The 14869-nt window shown below is 45.7% G+C and overlaps 2 protein-coding genes across 2 annotated transcripts in view; both read left to right on the top strand.

The window, feature by feature from the left end:
- LOC121004472 (oocyte zinc finger protein XlCOF22-like) overlaps positions 1-14869 on the top strand; it is a 1539666-nt gene that overhangs the window by 682443 nt on the left and 842354 nt on the right. The window lies entirely within an intron of this gene.
- LOC121004268 (zinc finger protein OZF-like) overlaps positions 14162-14869 on the top strand; it is a 40622-nt gene continuing 39914 nt past the window's right edge. The window contains exon 1 of the mRNA XM_040436433.1: positions 14162-14198. Coding sequence (XP_040292367.1) covers positions 14162-14198 — 37 coding nt within the window. The remainder of the gene's footprint in view (positions 14199-14869) is intronic.

Below are 14869 nucleotides of genomic sequence, written 5' to 3'. Positions count from 1 at the left end.
AGTGATGTTTTGTACGGATTTGTAGTTTCTGTTTCTTTTGGTTTGGTTTTGATCATCAGGCATTCGTCTTGGCTTAGGTTGTTTGCCCGGGAGAAAGCGTTCTCAACTATCTTACTTGGGTATCCTTTGTTCATAAATCTGTTCTGTAGGATCTTGCTTTGGGTAATGAAGTCCTCTTTGGTAGAACAGTTCCTCCTTATTCGTTTAAATTGGCTGTATGGAATGTTGTTCTTCCATTTTCTGTAGTGCGCGCTCCTAAAGTCCAGATAGTTGTTTCCGTCCACTTTTTTGAAGAAGGTTTTGGTTTGGATATTTTCATTGCAGGGGAATAGGAGTAGATCCAGGTATTCGATTTGAGTGGTTGAGATGTTGGCTGTGAAGGTGAGGTTCCAGGTGTTGGTGTTGAGGTGTGTAATGAATGCTTCTGCCTCTTTATTGCTTCCTCCCCAGATTATGATGAGGTCGTCGATGTATCGTTTGTAGAAGATGATCATGTCGTTCCAGTTGTGATTATTGTAGATTAGTTGTTCTTCAAAACGTCCCATGTAGAGGTTAGCGTAACTCGGCGCGAAACGCGTCCCCATAGCGGTCCCCTTCTGCTGTTTATACAGACAGTTTTCGAAGTTTAACACATTGTGGGTTAGGATGAAACGGATGGCGTCTGTGATAAATGTCTTGTGTTCTGAAGAGAGTTGGTTATCTGTATCTAGGTAATATTGAGATGTAGTGATACCTGCTTCGTGCGGAATGTTTGAGTATAGGGATGCTACGTCTAGTGTCATCCAGCGGTACGAGGGGTTCCATTTGATATCCTTTAGTAAGGAAATAAGTTGGGCGGAATCTCTAAGGTGAGAACGGAGGTTAGTGACATGCTTCTGTAAGAAAAGGTTGATGTAGTGTGAGAGGTTACTAGTCAGGGAGTTGATCCCTGATATGATGGGTCTTCCTGGCGGGTTTTTGATGTTTTTGTGGACTTTTGGTAAGTGGTAAAATGTTGCTGTGGTTGGGTGATCAATGGTGATGAATTCCCTTTCTTTTTGTTTAGTACATGGTTGTCTTCAGCTTGTTTTAATAGTGTTCCGAGTTCCTTTATCTCCTCGGTGAGAGGGTTAAAGGTGAGGGGTTTGTAATAAGAGGTGTCTTCCAGGATCCTGTGTGCTTCTTTGATGTAGTCAGATTTCTTTTGCAGTACAATTCCGCCTCCTTTGTCCGCACTCCTTATTATGATGTTATCGTTGGTGCGTAGTTCTTTCAGAGCGTCTTTTTCTTTCTTAGTGAGGTTCGGTTTGGTGCTGGTGTTTTTGTTGATGGTTCTGACGTCTTTGGAAACGAGGGAAAAAAATGTATTTATGTGGTTGCCTCTATGGTAAATGGGATTGAAAGTGGATTTTGGTTTGAGTTCAGTGTGTAGAGTGATATCCAAGCTTGTGTCCTGTGGGGGGTCTTCTTTTCTCGCTGTGGGTTGCTCGAATAGCGAAATGTCGCTGTAGTGTGATTTTACGAATAAATGCATTAAGATCAACGAATAGTTCAAATTCGTTGAACTTTTCTGTTGGGCAAAAGGTTAGCCCTCTTTTGAGTAAGGTGATCTGTGCTTGTGTGAGGTCATATCCAGAGAGATTAAAAATTTTCACAGTTGTACAGTTTTGTTCCGTTTCGGACTGTTTGTTCTGGGGGGTTTTCTTTGGTTCCTTTGTTTTTGGTGAGACGTCTGATGGTTCCTCCTCCTCTCCGTCCTCGTCTGCATTTTTTCTTTTGGTCCCTTTTTGGGTTGGTGCTGTTTTTGTTTTGAAGAAATCTGTTATTGTAGAGGTCTTCCCTGATGGGTGTTTGAGGACATAAGTTGTTTGTGGGGTCAGGGTCCCCGGAAGCGGTAAAAAAGAGACTGATGCGATGTTAGTGTGATGGGGGGATACAGGAGGGTTGTCCAGATTGCTGTCATTATGAACTGTGAGTAGTGAGTCCTCATAGGCAGAGGAGTCTAATCTGTTTGGAGGTGGTGAAGGTTTGGTGGGACCAAATGAAGTGGGGGGCAGGTTGAGTGGACATCCCTCTGGGAGTTCCAACGGTGAGACGGAGGTGTGATTGCTGTGTTGAGGTATGGATGGTGGGGTGAAGAAAATGGGGGTACCAGAGTGGGTATCTGGATGGATGGTGAAGGAGTGTGGTTTGGTCATGCGTGTGTTGGGGTTTGGGGGTGTTATAGGAAGAATTGAATGGTGTACGTCTCGGTTGGGCTGATACCCAGCTGGAGGTGACTCTCGGTGTGGGGTTGGGTGGGGACTGTGGGATGAGGTGATGGTATGCGGATTGTGGGTGGGATTGGTTGTGGGTTGGTGATGGTGGTGTGTGTTTGTTTTGCGAAAGAACATGCCGGGTTGCTGTTTGGATGGTGCTTTTTGGAATGTATGTGGGTGATTCTGTGTGTGATGTGTTTGAGTGCGGTGCTTGGCTGGCAAGTGTGTGTTGGGTGGATCTTGGTTTGGCATATTGGTTGGGTCTGTGTTTTTGGACCAGAAGTGGATATTATTGTTCTGGAAGTCGGTTCTATCTCTTTTGAGTTTGGCTGTTTTTTTCTCAATGAGTTCACGCTCATGTTGTATTAGTCTACCTGTGGTCTGTCTGTTTAGTCTGATGTAGTCTGTGTGAGATTTGTGTGTTAGAAGTAGTTTGGTGTGTATTTGTATTTTGTCTTTGAGGTTGTGGCAGAGGGATTCTCTTTTTGTTACGAAGCGTGTGATCATGCCACGGGCACATTCTAAGAGGTAATTGTTCCAGTCTTTTGTAAAGTCTGGATCGTTAAGAAAAGGGCTTTTGAATCTTAGGCGAAGTCCTCTTGGAACCAGAGACTCGCTGAGGTAAGTCTCTAGAAGGATCCAGTCCAAATGGTGTTGTGTTTCTTCTTTGAGAGTGGATTCCAGGCGAAAAAATAGATTCGCTAGGTCTTTTTGGCTTATCGTCTCTTTAACGGGTTCCCCCATTGTTGTGCACTTGGCCGTGCTTCTGGTGGTCTCTGTTTCGGTCCATATGCTGGTAAGTTTCTTCCGTTTGTGTAGACGGTGTTCGCAGTAGTCCATTCTTGGTGGTTGTCAGTGGTGGGTTCCTTTGGTTGGGACCTAGAGCCGCCGTATCTCTGAGTGGGTTTAGCACTCTTTACCCGAAGGTTCGGGACAATACAGTGATTAAATGGCCACCTATGAGCGCCTTCTCCCCTTTTCTCTTTGGCCATTTAATCACTGTGAGAAGATCTGGCAGACGTTCTTCTCTACCTGTTGTATGATGTTCTTTGTTTTGGTTTCACTTTCTCATCTTCTTTCCTTTTCCCAGCTGTCACCTATTTGCACTGATTGTCTCCCTTTATATTCCCTCCCATACTGCCTCACTTTGCGGTTTATACTTCTTCCTCGATTGTGTTCACTGCTGGAGGCTGCTTCTCCTGATTCCTCAGATAAGTCTGTTTCCTTTATTTGTGTTTTCTTGCTGGCTTGATTGTAGGTGACCCTGACTCCGTCCGTATTAAGTGCAGGGAGCCGGTGGTCGTGTCCCCTCACTATTATAGGGTTTTCAGGTGTCACATAGTATAAGGTACGAGGGCATGCAATCGTCTACCATAAAGATCTTTGCATGGGCATAGCAGTCAGGGAGAGCTCTCGGGGTTCTATAGGGCTCACCCATATGCTCCTTAGTTTGGGATCAAGCCAGTCGGATGTTTATTTATAAGTTCCAGCTTTCTGCAACACCATCCGTGACAATAACATAAGGATTCACTTGTGCCAGGTATATATAGGTGTGTTGATTTATCAATTAGGCATCAATTTGCCGGGAATTCTGGCGGGGACCGGAAGTGGGCGGCTTGATTTTCTTTTTCTATTAAGCCTTTGGGGTAGCCTTTCTCTAGAAATCTTGTTTGTAGGGTTTCAAGTTGTTTCCGCATCACCTAGTTATTGGAACAGTTCCTTCTTCTTCTTCTCATCTGACCATACGGAATATTCTGTTTCCATTTATGGTAATGACAACTTTTGTAGTGAAGGTAGCTGTTTGCATCAACTGTTTTGAAGTGTGTACTTGTTTCGATTCGGTTACCCTGTATTGTTAATTCCAGATCTAGAAAGGTGGCCTGATTGGGGTATATGTGGGCAGTGAAAGCCAAATTCCAGTTATTGGAATTGAGATTCAAGACTTATTGGCCTGGGCATTGCGTTCACCATTCCAGATAAAAATTATGTTGTCGATAAAATGTTTATAAAATAGAATATTGGGATGGTGTAGGAGACCAATTGTCTTTTCAAAGGCCCTCATGAAGAGATTTGCGTAGGAGGGGCGAATTTCGTCCCCATCACAGTGCCTCTTTGTTGGATTTAGAATACGTTATCATATTTTAAAATAGTTGTGGGTGAGGATAAAAGTGATAGTCTAAAATGAAGTTCCTCTGTGTCGAGGTTCCTTTCGGTAGATCCCTTTATGACCCTATCGACTGCATTTTTGCCCAGCTCATGGATGATGTTGCTGCATAGTGCTGATACGTCTAGGGTGACCCAGAACATATCACTTGACCAGTGGATCTCATCTTATAATGTAATGAGGTGGCTGGAGTCTCTGAGGTAGGCTGTTAGGTTGACAACATATTTTTGCAAAAGGTTATCGACATAAGCTGATAGGTTGGAAGTTATGGAGTTGATGCTGGATATAATTGGCCTTCCTGGTGGGTTGTTCAATGTTTTGTGGCATTTTGGGAGGAAGTAAAAGTAGGGGATAGATGGATGTTCTATTAAAATGAAGTTCCTTTCCTGTTTGTTTAGTGTTTCTTGTGCATACCCCACCTGTACCAAGTCAAATAGTTTTTTCTTATAAAGGTCTGTAGGTTCAGCTTTCAATATTTGGTAATAATTAGTGTCTGAGAGGATGATTAAGGCCTCTATATGATAATACTCTGAGTCCATGATTATTACCCCCCCCACCCCCCCCGCACCTTTGTCTGCACTCATGATAACGATCTTGTTTTTAGCTAGCCCGGTAATGGCTTTCCGTTACTAGAGAGATTGTGCGTATAGGTGGGGGTTAGTTCACTGTTTGTAGGAGAAAAGGTGACTTTTAGATCATTGAGGACCAGGTTATAAAAGGTCTCAAGAGGTGGCCCTCTACTGTCTAAGAGAGAGTACATGGATTTAGGTCTAAGTGAGGACGAGATTGGGGCATTGATAATTTCCTCATCGAGAAGTTTAATGTCCTGGTCCTCCACATCCGAATTATCCACCATCAGCGTATCAGTTTCTGGGAGTGTGGTTAGAGGATTCTTTGGAGAGTTGTTGGCAATGGCGGTATTTAGCAGTATAGTGTCGCTGTAGGGTTAGATTACGAATAAAGCAGTTCAGATCTACAAATTGTTCAAATATATCCAGTCCACTGGTGGGGCAAAAGGTGAGGCCCTTGCTAAGTACTTCTATTTCGTCTCTTTGGAGAATATGATAGGTTGAAAATACCCTTGGATTTCAGAGTATTGGGGGAGTTGATGGAGGTTAGGCTCCGCATGGTTTTGCTTTTTTAGGAGCGTGATCGTTTCTGGCCTGCTCTACATCCTCATCTTTTCTTATTTCTATACATACATAATGGTGAGAAAAAGCCCAATTTTACTACAGTACATTTTTTATTACCAAATTATTTCACATGTTTGAAGGAGTCAGAGCTGAAGTCAGAACCTTGGCTTACCGGCTCCACAGACCTGAGGTGGCCAGCATCGGCAACAGGTACATACCGTATTTTTCGCCCTATAAGACGCACCGGCCCATAAGACGCACCTAGGTTTTTGGGGAGGAAAATAAGAAAAAAAATTTTTTTAACCAAAATGTGTGCTTTTGGTGGGTTTGGAACTAATGGTGGTCTGTGGAGGGCACTATTACTGGGGATCTGTGTATGACGGACACTGTTATGGGGGGATCTGTGTATGACGGACACTGTTATGGGGGGATCTGTGTATGACGGACACTGTTATGGGGGGATCTGTGGATGACGGACACTGTTATGGGGGGATCTGTGGATGACGGACACTGTTATGGGGGATCTGTGGATGACTGACACTGTTATGGGGGATCTGTGGATGACTGACACTGTTATGGGGGGATCTGTGCCTGGCACTGTTACGGGGGGATCTGTGCCTGGCACTGTTACGGGGGGATCTGTGCCTGGCACTGTTACGGGGGGATCTGTGCCTGGCACTGTTACGGGGGGATATGTGGCTGGCACTGTTACAGGGGAGATCTGTGGCTGGCACTGTTACAGGGGAGATCTGTGGATGGCACTGTTACAGGGGAGATCTGTGGATGGCACTGTTACAGGGGAGATCTGTGGATGGCACTGTTACATATGTGCCATCCACAGACCCCCCCCCCCCTTAACTGTGCCATCCACAGACCCCCACCCCTTAACTGTGCCATCCACAGATGTTATCCACAGATCCCCCCCGCCCCCGCAGTATACAAATATAAAATGTCTTATTCAATTAAAAATGATTACACATGCCCCCTCACTCCTAATAGTACCGTATATCCTAATAGCTTCTGTACAATGCCGGCAGGGCGGCCGGCGCGTTACTCGCTTGCGCCGCCTGCTTCATTCATAAAGTGATATCAGGGAGTTACGCTGCCGCCCGCCCGCCCGGCCTGCCTGCCGGCATTGTACAGAAGCGATTAGGATATACGGTACTATTAGGAGTGAGGGGGCATATTTAATAACTTTTAATTGAATAATATATTTTATATTTGTGCAGCATTGGAGCAGCGGGGCTATAGTACAGTGACTGCACCGCCCCGCCGCAATTGCCGGCCCCCAGCTCCTCCTCCCAGTCCCTCCTCCGCTCGCACATCGTAGCCAGCACAGCGATGTTAAACTGTCAGCATTCGCCCCATAAGACGCAGGGGCATTTTCCTCCCATTTTTTGGGGGGAAAAAGTGCGTCTTATGGGGCGAAAAATACAGTAAACAATTTAACTTTATATATAGAGTTGCGCAAAGCGAAACATAAGACACGGAATTCGGTCCGAAGTTTCGAAAAAGTTTGATTTGCAAAGCCGAATTTCCTTGCGCTTTATGGTAATGAATCAGGTTTTCCTAAAATGGCAGCTGCACGTGTTACAAAGCGATAGTAAGAAGCCTGGGATCAAGAGAATTATCAAAAACATTTTTTTTTATCATCAGCCTGCTTAAATATTCTCTTATAAGTCCGGGGCAGCGCAGATCCTTTCTTTATATTGTAGGTGTAATTTATTGTCCTGTACATAACTGCAGTGGAGCGAAATTTATCATGGATAATCCATTCTGTTAGCGATACAGTTGTTATACACTATGGCCAACAAACAGCTGCTTGGGCGCTCCAAAGGAACAGGCAGTGTCAAAATTGTAGCTGTAGCCAGCACAATTAACAGCAGAAGAAGGGGTGGTGGTAGCAGCAGCGGTCCTGTTTTGACCAACAATCCAGTTGTACTGGAATGGTTGACTCACTCTACAACATCATCTCAAGTGACAACAGATACACAGAGCCAGAAATCGGTGGGATCCTCTCACAACACACTTAGTTGTCATGGCCCAGGAACTGCCTCTGTGCCCTCACCTGTCCTGAACTTGCCTCTTGCTCTTACTGCTCAGTCTGTTAGCTAATTAATGTTTGCTGCCAACTTTGCTCCGATTTTCGGTGACTATTATCTTTGTGAGGACAGTCAACAGTTACAGGCCAGCCCAGACTTGGAGGAGAGGTCACTGCAGACTCATTCTCCACCTTGTCTTCACCCTCCCCTCTAGGCACAGTTTACAGTGGTCCTCCATCATATCACACATGCAAAGCTAGGCATAGTCACGTGGTTCTGCACCTGTTCAGCCTTCGTGAACTGAGCCTCACCAGGGAGGAACTTCTTGGCGTCATCAATAAAGAAATTGAACACTGGCGGTCTCGTTGCCAACTGGAGATAGTAACCATGGTTATTGATAACGGGAAGAAGATGTCTTGTCTGTGCTGCGTCAGGGAGGGCTGACCCATGCTCCCTGCATAGCGCACGTCTTCAATCTCCTAACTCGGTTCATCAAGTCTTCTGCTTAACTGCAATGTTCTGGAATCTGTGTATGCACTTCAGCCACTCTTACATTGCAAAACACACCATCCATGAGCTGCAAAGGCAAAATGTTCTCCTCCAACATTTGGACCCACTCCTTTATTTTGGTTGCTCAAATACTGACGCACAGTACTGACCATGTAAAAGAGGCTATTAAAGTTCTTCATGCAGGACTTTTTTCTTTGTTTAAAAAACCATTTTAGTTGTACAGGTCCCACTCTGGCATGGGGCCACTGTTGTCGCTGCTGCCACCCTTCCCACTCTGTCATGGGGCCACTACTATCACTGCCACTGCTGCTACCCTCCCAACGCTGTCATTGGACGACTTCTTGAATCTTGGTGCACTGCACAGTTACGTACAGGGTGATAAATTACATCTAATGGTAACAGTGACCTGTAATACTGATGAATAGTAATTCGAAAACTAACAGAAGGGATTAAAAAGCACCGCCACAGCATGGATTAAAATAACCTTTATTGGCGCTGTCTACATTTCTTTATTTTGTTTGACTAAGAAGCCATTTGGACACAGCTCCTGCAGGGGCGCACATTGTTTTTTTGCTTTACTGAAGGGTGCTGTATGCTTTACTTTTTGTTTAACAGAAGGGATTAGCTATGAATCTTGGTGCACACTGTTACTGCCACTGCTGCTGACTACGTGAATCTTGATGCACTGCACAGTAAAGTCCACGGTGATAAATTAGACCTGACTGTAACATTGACCTGAAATACTGATGCACAGTAAATCTACAGCTAACAGATGGGATTAACTAAGAATTTTGGTGCACTGCACACTGATGTACACAGTGATAGACTCTCTCTGCAGTTTAACTTCCAAGCCTCCAAACTGAGATCAGGCCAACAAGTGAGAAGAATATGATTAGGCAGAGTGGCCTGGGTATACCGGATTTATAGTGATTCGTGATGAATTAATTTACATGGAATAGAATTTCTTGGCAGACTTCAGCGAAGCTGCCAAATCAAATTTTTCAAAAATGTGCTTATCTCTAGTTATATATTCACACAATTTAATGTTACTGATGGAATATAAGGGCTGCTCCACCTACCTTGTAAGTTTCTGGTTGGAATAATGAAGCAATCAGATTGGATTCATGCAGGAGACCTGCAGATATTTGGGTCAGATAAGTCCTGATATCTGGTCACTTCTGTCATCATTTTAGTTACTGATCTTTTCTGGTCATATAAAACCTTCTACTCGACTTCTCCAACCATCTGACTTCTACAATATTTCTTTCACAGCTTGTGAATACGGGTGAAGATCTGAACAATATTAATCCTACAGAGACATATGTGAGGGGTGATGAGCAGAGCATAGAGGACATTCCAACAGATAACCGCCCAGGTGAGTAGTAACCAGTAAGTAAAGAGGTCTCAGATTCTACTCCTTCACTGGATACTATAGTTTTATGTTACTTTTTTAGGTTCTCTTTTCTGTCAGTTTTGTCAGCATTGCTCAGTACTGTTACTGCCAAACAAACGTCCAGCGAACCTTATATATGCAGTGTGCGTGGTGCTCAGCTCCGGAAAACACAAGATGAAACTTGATTGCAGGTACAAGAAATGACAGGCGGCACTCACCACTGCAGATAAGATGCTTCTTTATTCATCCAACACACATGGATACAAAGTAAGGGCTGGGGCGGACACCAGATCGCGAAGTAGCGGCGGCCGCTTCGCGCTGCTGCGCTTCTTTTGGCTACTGACATGTAGCCGGAAGAAGCGCAGAAGCGCGAAACGGCCGTCGCTACTTTGGCACTCTGTGATCTGGTGTCCGCCCCAGCCCTTACTTTGTGTCCATGTGTGTTGGATGAATAAAGAAGCATTTTATCTGCAGTGGTGAGTGCCGCCGGTCATTTCCTGTACCTGCAATCAATTATATTCACTGATTCAGATAAAAATTTTCTTAAATATGGATGTAAATGTGGTAGCATATAGGTGAGATATAGATTTAGTATATGTATTGTAACCATTTATGTAGACACTGTTTTCCACTCTAAGCTTGGGACGCGATGTCCAATTTCACTAGCAGTGCAGAAGAGATCTCTACTACCACTAGGACACACCATGTTGAACAGTGCTGACCTCTCTGCCTAGTTGTATAGCGATGTGCCGGAGTGATACAGTTCAATTCAAGCAGGGGCGATGCAAAAGGCTTATGGGCCTGAGTTCAGTTTGGGCCCCCCTTCCTTCAGTGCTGTGTGGCCAGAGGGCAGGGAATCACATAACCTTCGTGGTACGTGAGGCAAACAATGAACCCTTCCCCCACCGAACCTCTTCCCTCACCTAACCTCTTCCCTCCAGCCAGTATGCACTTTCTATAATACCAATGTCTTTTATGTGGCACAAGGGTCTTTATGTCCTGATCGATCTGCAACAAGTGGTGAGAACTGGAACATCGATGAACAAATGGTAGCACTATCATAACACAACAACGTGATCCAATTGTTGAGGTTTCATGTAGCTTAAAAAAAACATGGCTCTTAACCTGGCTTCTATGTCCCTCCCACAGACTGATACTAGGTGCTTGACAATTTCATCATCTGCAGATCTTCTCCACTCCTGCTACTTCCTCTGTTATAATAACCTGACGGCTTGTCATTCTCTGCGTTGCAATTTCAATGTTGAGGAGTGTATGTCCCTTCTGCACTCTATGGTTATCAAAAATGTTTATTATTATTATTATTTTTTTATTAAGATGCATTTTTGCAGATATTAAAGCTTGAGCAAATTCTGGATTGCAAGTAGGTCCATATAAAAACAATCATTTAGCACAATGATTAGAAAGGATAAGTGAGGACGGACGGGACGAAGTGGCAGGGAGGACGACATGACAGGTGTTGGTAAGTAGGGCCCGGGTAGATAAGGGTTAAGGCTCATAGTGCAGGGGATGGGGGGTAGTGGTCAGTGGGGGGTCGGATGGAGGAGTTAAATAGGAAAGTGTGCGGGGAGCGGGCGCCATTTTGAGGGAACAGAGCTAGGAAGCGAACTAACTTATCGGTCAGAGCAGGAGCAGCGTCATAACTGTACTCACTGGATCGATGTCGCAGGATGTCTAAGACTTGTTGCGGCAGCTGCGGGAGGCAGCGGAGTCCAGGGAGCCTGGTTGGTTGGAGTCGCAGGTAGCTGGACTGTTACAGGGGGATGGCGGGTACAGCTAGCCCGCAGCACAGCATGAGACGGCCGCGGCAGGTATGGCCGCCGGTGCGCCTGAGCCCTTCAGAGACCCCCCGGGTTCGGCGATGGGTCAGGAGCCCCTCAGGGCACCCTCCACGCCAGGAGGTTCGCAGGCCTGCTGTTTATAGTGCCTCCCGGTGTTGGAGGAATCCATTATGTCGGCGGGACCCAGTTCTGGCCCCCCCCGCCAGTCCCCAGCGGCTAGCAGCAGGGATTCTGGAACAGGTGCAGCGGCTCCCCCCCAGTTCTGGAGGTGGGGGGGAGGCCTGCTCGGCGAGAGAGAGGCAGCAGTGGTGGTCACGGGGCTGTGCAGGGTGGAGCCAGGAGCCTGCGCAGGCCTTTTCAGTGTGACGGACAGCCTGCGGTTGGTCCCGCCCGTGGAGAGGAAGATGAAATGGTGAGGAGCGCATCCAGCGTGTCCAAATCTGGGATGCAGAGCATCCGCGGTGGAATGGCGGCAGGGAGGATCGCTCCGTTGATGCCTGTTGAAGACAGTCAGGAATCAGGACCATCAGCTGGTGGGTCCACAGCACCCGAGCAGCCAGATGAGGCAGCGTTGGGGTAGTTTTTAGCATTGGTTCAGGGTTTGGGGGCGGGTGATTCTGGCGGGCTTCGACACAATTTAATTGGGGTTGGGACAGTTGTTATGTGGTTTAGCAGGTGTGGGTTAGGGGCGTCGGGGCCGGCACCTCTTCAGGCTTGGGGTGTAGGGGCTGGTGTTGGTGGGACGGCGAGTGGTTCTGGTGTCGGTTCAGGTGGGTCGGGGTCGGTGCAGACGCAGGCGGGTCGCGAGGAGGATAGGCCCAGGGTGGCTGATGCAGCGAAAGGTGAGGTACATGTGTGTTTCAAGGGCCCCCTCGGAGCACATTTGAAGCAGGAGGTACGTGAGAGGTACATGGAAGCTTAACCCATTCTGGTTGCAGCTGGTAGATTGGGAGAATAGAATGGTGGAGGAATTGAGGGATATTCTAGCGGTATTTCACGCCTATTATGAATCCCTGTATAGGACTAAACTAGAGGTGAACTCTACTAATATAGCCGCTTTCTTGAAGGGATTGGGATTCCGCGATTATCGGCGGAATGTGTGACATGTCTAGATGGCCCTTTGACACTTACTGAGTTGAAATTGGCGCTACAATCGTTTCCCAATGAGAAAGCCCCGGGGATAGATGGACTGCCGATAGAGTTCTTTAAAAAATATAGTGGTGTCCTGCTGCCCCATCTTATGTCGGTTTTCAATGATGCCCTGCTAACAGGAAGTCTTCCCGCCTCTATGAAAGAGGCTATTGTGATGGTCTTGCCTAAACCTGGTAAGGATCCCAGGTTCCCTGACTCGTACAGACCAATTTCGCTGTTGACTTCTGATATTAAGATCTTGGCGAAAGTCTTAGCGAATCGGCTGCAGTCGGTCATCTCCACTATTTTTCATAGCGATCAGGCGGGATTCATGCCTGATAAATCTACTTCGGTAAATCTTAGACTACTTTTTCTTAATATCCAGAGAAGGGTAGAGTCAGTCGGAGGTCAAGCTATCCTTTCATTGGACACGGCTAAGGCCTTTGATAGTGTTGAATGGAGCTATCTTTGGGAGGTGTTTCGGGTCATGGGATTTGGGAAGACCTTTATCTCCTGGGTCCAGTTGCTGTATAATGGCCCCACAGCTAGGATACGGGCTAATGGGGGAATATCAGAGGCGTTTAGATTAGGCAGGGGAACCCGTCAGGGATGCCCGCTATCCCCCCTTCTTTTTGCCATTGCAATTGAACCGCTTGCATGTGTGTTGCGCTCATCTGACAGGATCATAGGATTTCCCTGTGGGACCTGGGAAGAAAGTGTGTCCCAGTATGCGGATGACATGCTAATTTATGTGGGAAATGTGGAACGGTTCTTAGGTCCTATTATGTCATTCATACAGGAGTTCGGAGATGGGTCTGGTCTCCATTATATATAATGGTGTGAAGCCATTGTGTTTTTTGTAATTGTTTGCTTCATGGATATGCACTTGTGATCCTGAAGGTTTTAGTCAAAATTTTCTTGCAATATATTGGGGGTGGCACCCCTTTTAGACTGGTCACGTTCATCTACCTGGGACTTCTGAGCAGAATATATTTGTAGCTAGTTCCTACACTGCCCTGAATATTGTAGGCTTCAGTAAGTCCAAAGTGAGGCAGTTTCTTTAGTGATCGGAACCCATCTGCGGAAGCCACCTTGACGCCTGGTAGATGGGCCCGACACGTATGTGTGCTAAGAGCTTCTATTATTCATGTATACTCATTTATAGTCGGTATTGTACCACTTTTATCTAGAATGACCCCTATTTCTTAGCTCTATTGTTTGTATATATAATGTGTGCGGCCATTTTGTTTTTTCTATTGGAAAACAGTGGGCCTGCTGGCAAAATGACATCCCACACTTTACATGATGCACAAGGTATGGCAGAAATGTTGGGCGCTGCTTTCAGTACAAGGGTTTACGCAGTTTTGCAAGGGTTTACGCAGAAGAATCTGCACCTGAACTGTTCCATTTAGATGGTTTTTCGCCTTGGGAGCGTTAAGGAGTGAGTTATTTATGTCCGCTACAGAGTGCTGGCGTCTTTAAGTCCTTTGAACAACTAAGAAACAAATTCGGTCTCGCACACATCGCCTTTTATGAATTCTTGCAATTACGTCATGCTTTCCAGACGCAGGCGAAATCTTTATCACTGAAATGTACTACGGTTCCTCTGTTTCAGCAGCTTCTCACAAACAATTCCTCGAGTGGTTTGATATCATCCATTTACAGGAATTTGTATGTGAAATCACTGAAGCAAGATGTTTTAGCAGTTTAACATAAATGGGAAGATGAGGTCGGGCCGATTTCAGAGGAACAATGGAAGTCGCTCCTAGCACTTTCTCCGCCATTGACGGTGAGTGAGGGGCAATTTATGTCTCAGTTGTTTTTATTACATCGGGTGTATAGGACTCCGGAATTCTTATGCCGGATAGGTGTTCGGGCAGATGCAGATTGTCCTGGGTGCGGTATAAGTCCTGCATCCTTGTTGCATATGTTTTGGGACTGTGTGGAACTACGGAGCTTCTGGTCCGAGGTTTTGGCCTTTATAAAAGATGCCTACAATATTACGGTTCCGTCTGGGCCGAGAGCATGTGTGGTCGGGATATTGGACATTAAAAATCGTCATCACCGCCTGGGAATACAGCGTCTGTTATTCCAAGCTAGGAAACTAATAGCCAGATATTGGCTTAGACCCCAGTCTCCGTCCAGGGAAGAATTTATGAATAGGATGTACAGTGGCGGAAATAATTATTTGACCCCTCACTGATTTTGTAAGTTTGTCCAATGACAAAGAAATGAAAAGTCTCAGAACAGTATCATTTCAATGGTAGGTTTATTGTAACAGTGGCAGATAGCACATCAAAAGGAAAATCGAAAAAATAACTTTAAATAAAAGATAGCAACTGATTTGCATTTCATTGAGTGAAATAAGTATTTGAACCCTCTAACAAAAAAAGACTTAATACTTGGTGGAAAAACCCTTGTTTGCAAGCACAGAGGTCAAACGTTTCTTGTAATTGATGA

This window comes from Bufo bufo, chromosome 6, assembly GCF_905171765.1.
Source record: "Bufo bufo chromosome 6, aBufBuf1.1, whole genome shotgun sequence".
NCBI classification, from domain to species: domain Eukaryota; kingdom Metazoa; phylum Chordata; class Amphibia; order Anura; family Bufonidae; genus Bufo; species Bufo bufo.
Note: the sequence above shows the minus strand (reverse complement) of the source record. Positions and strands in the feature narration are given on the sequence as shown.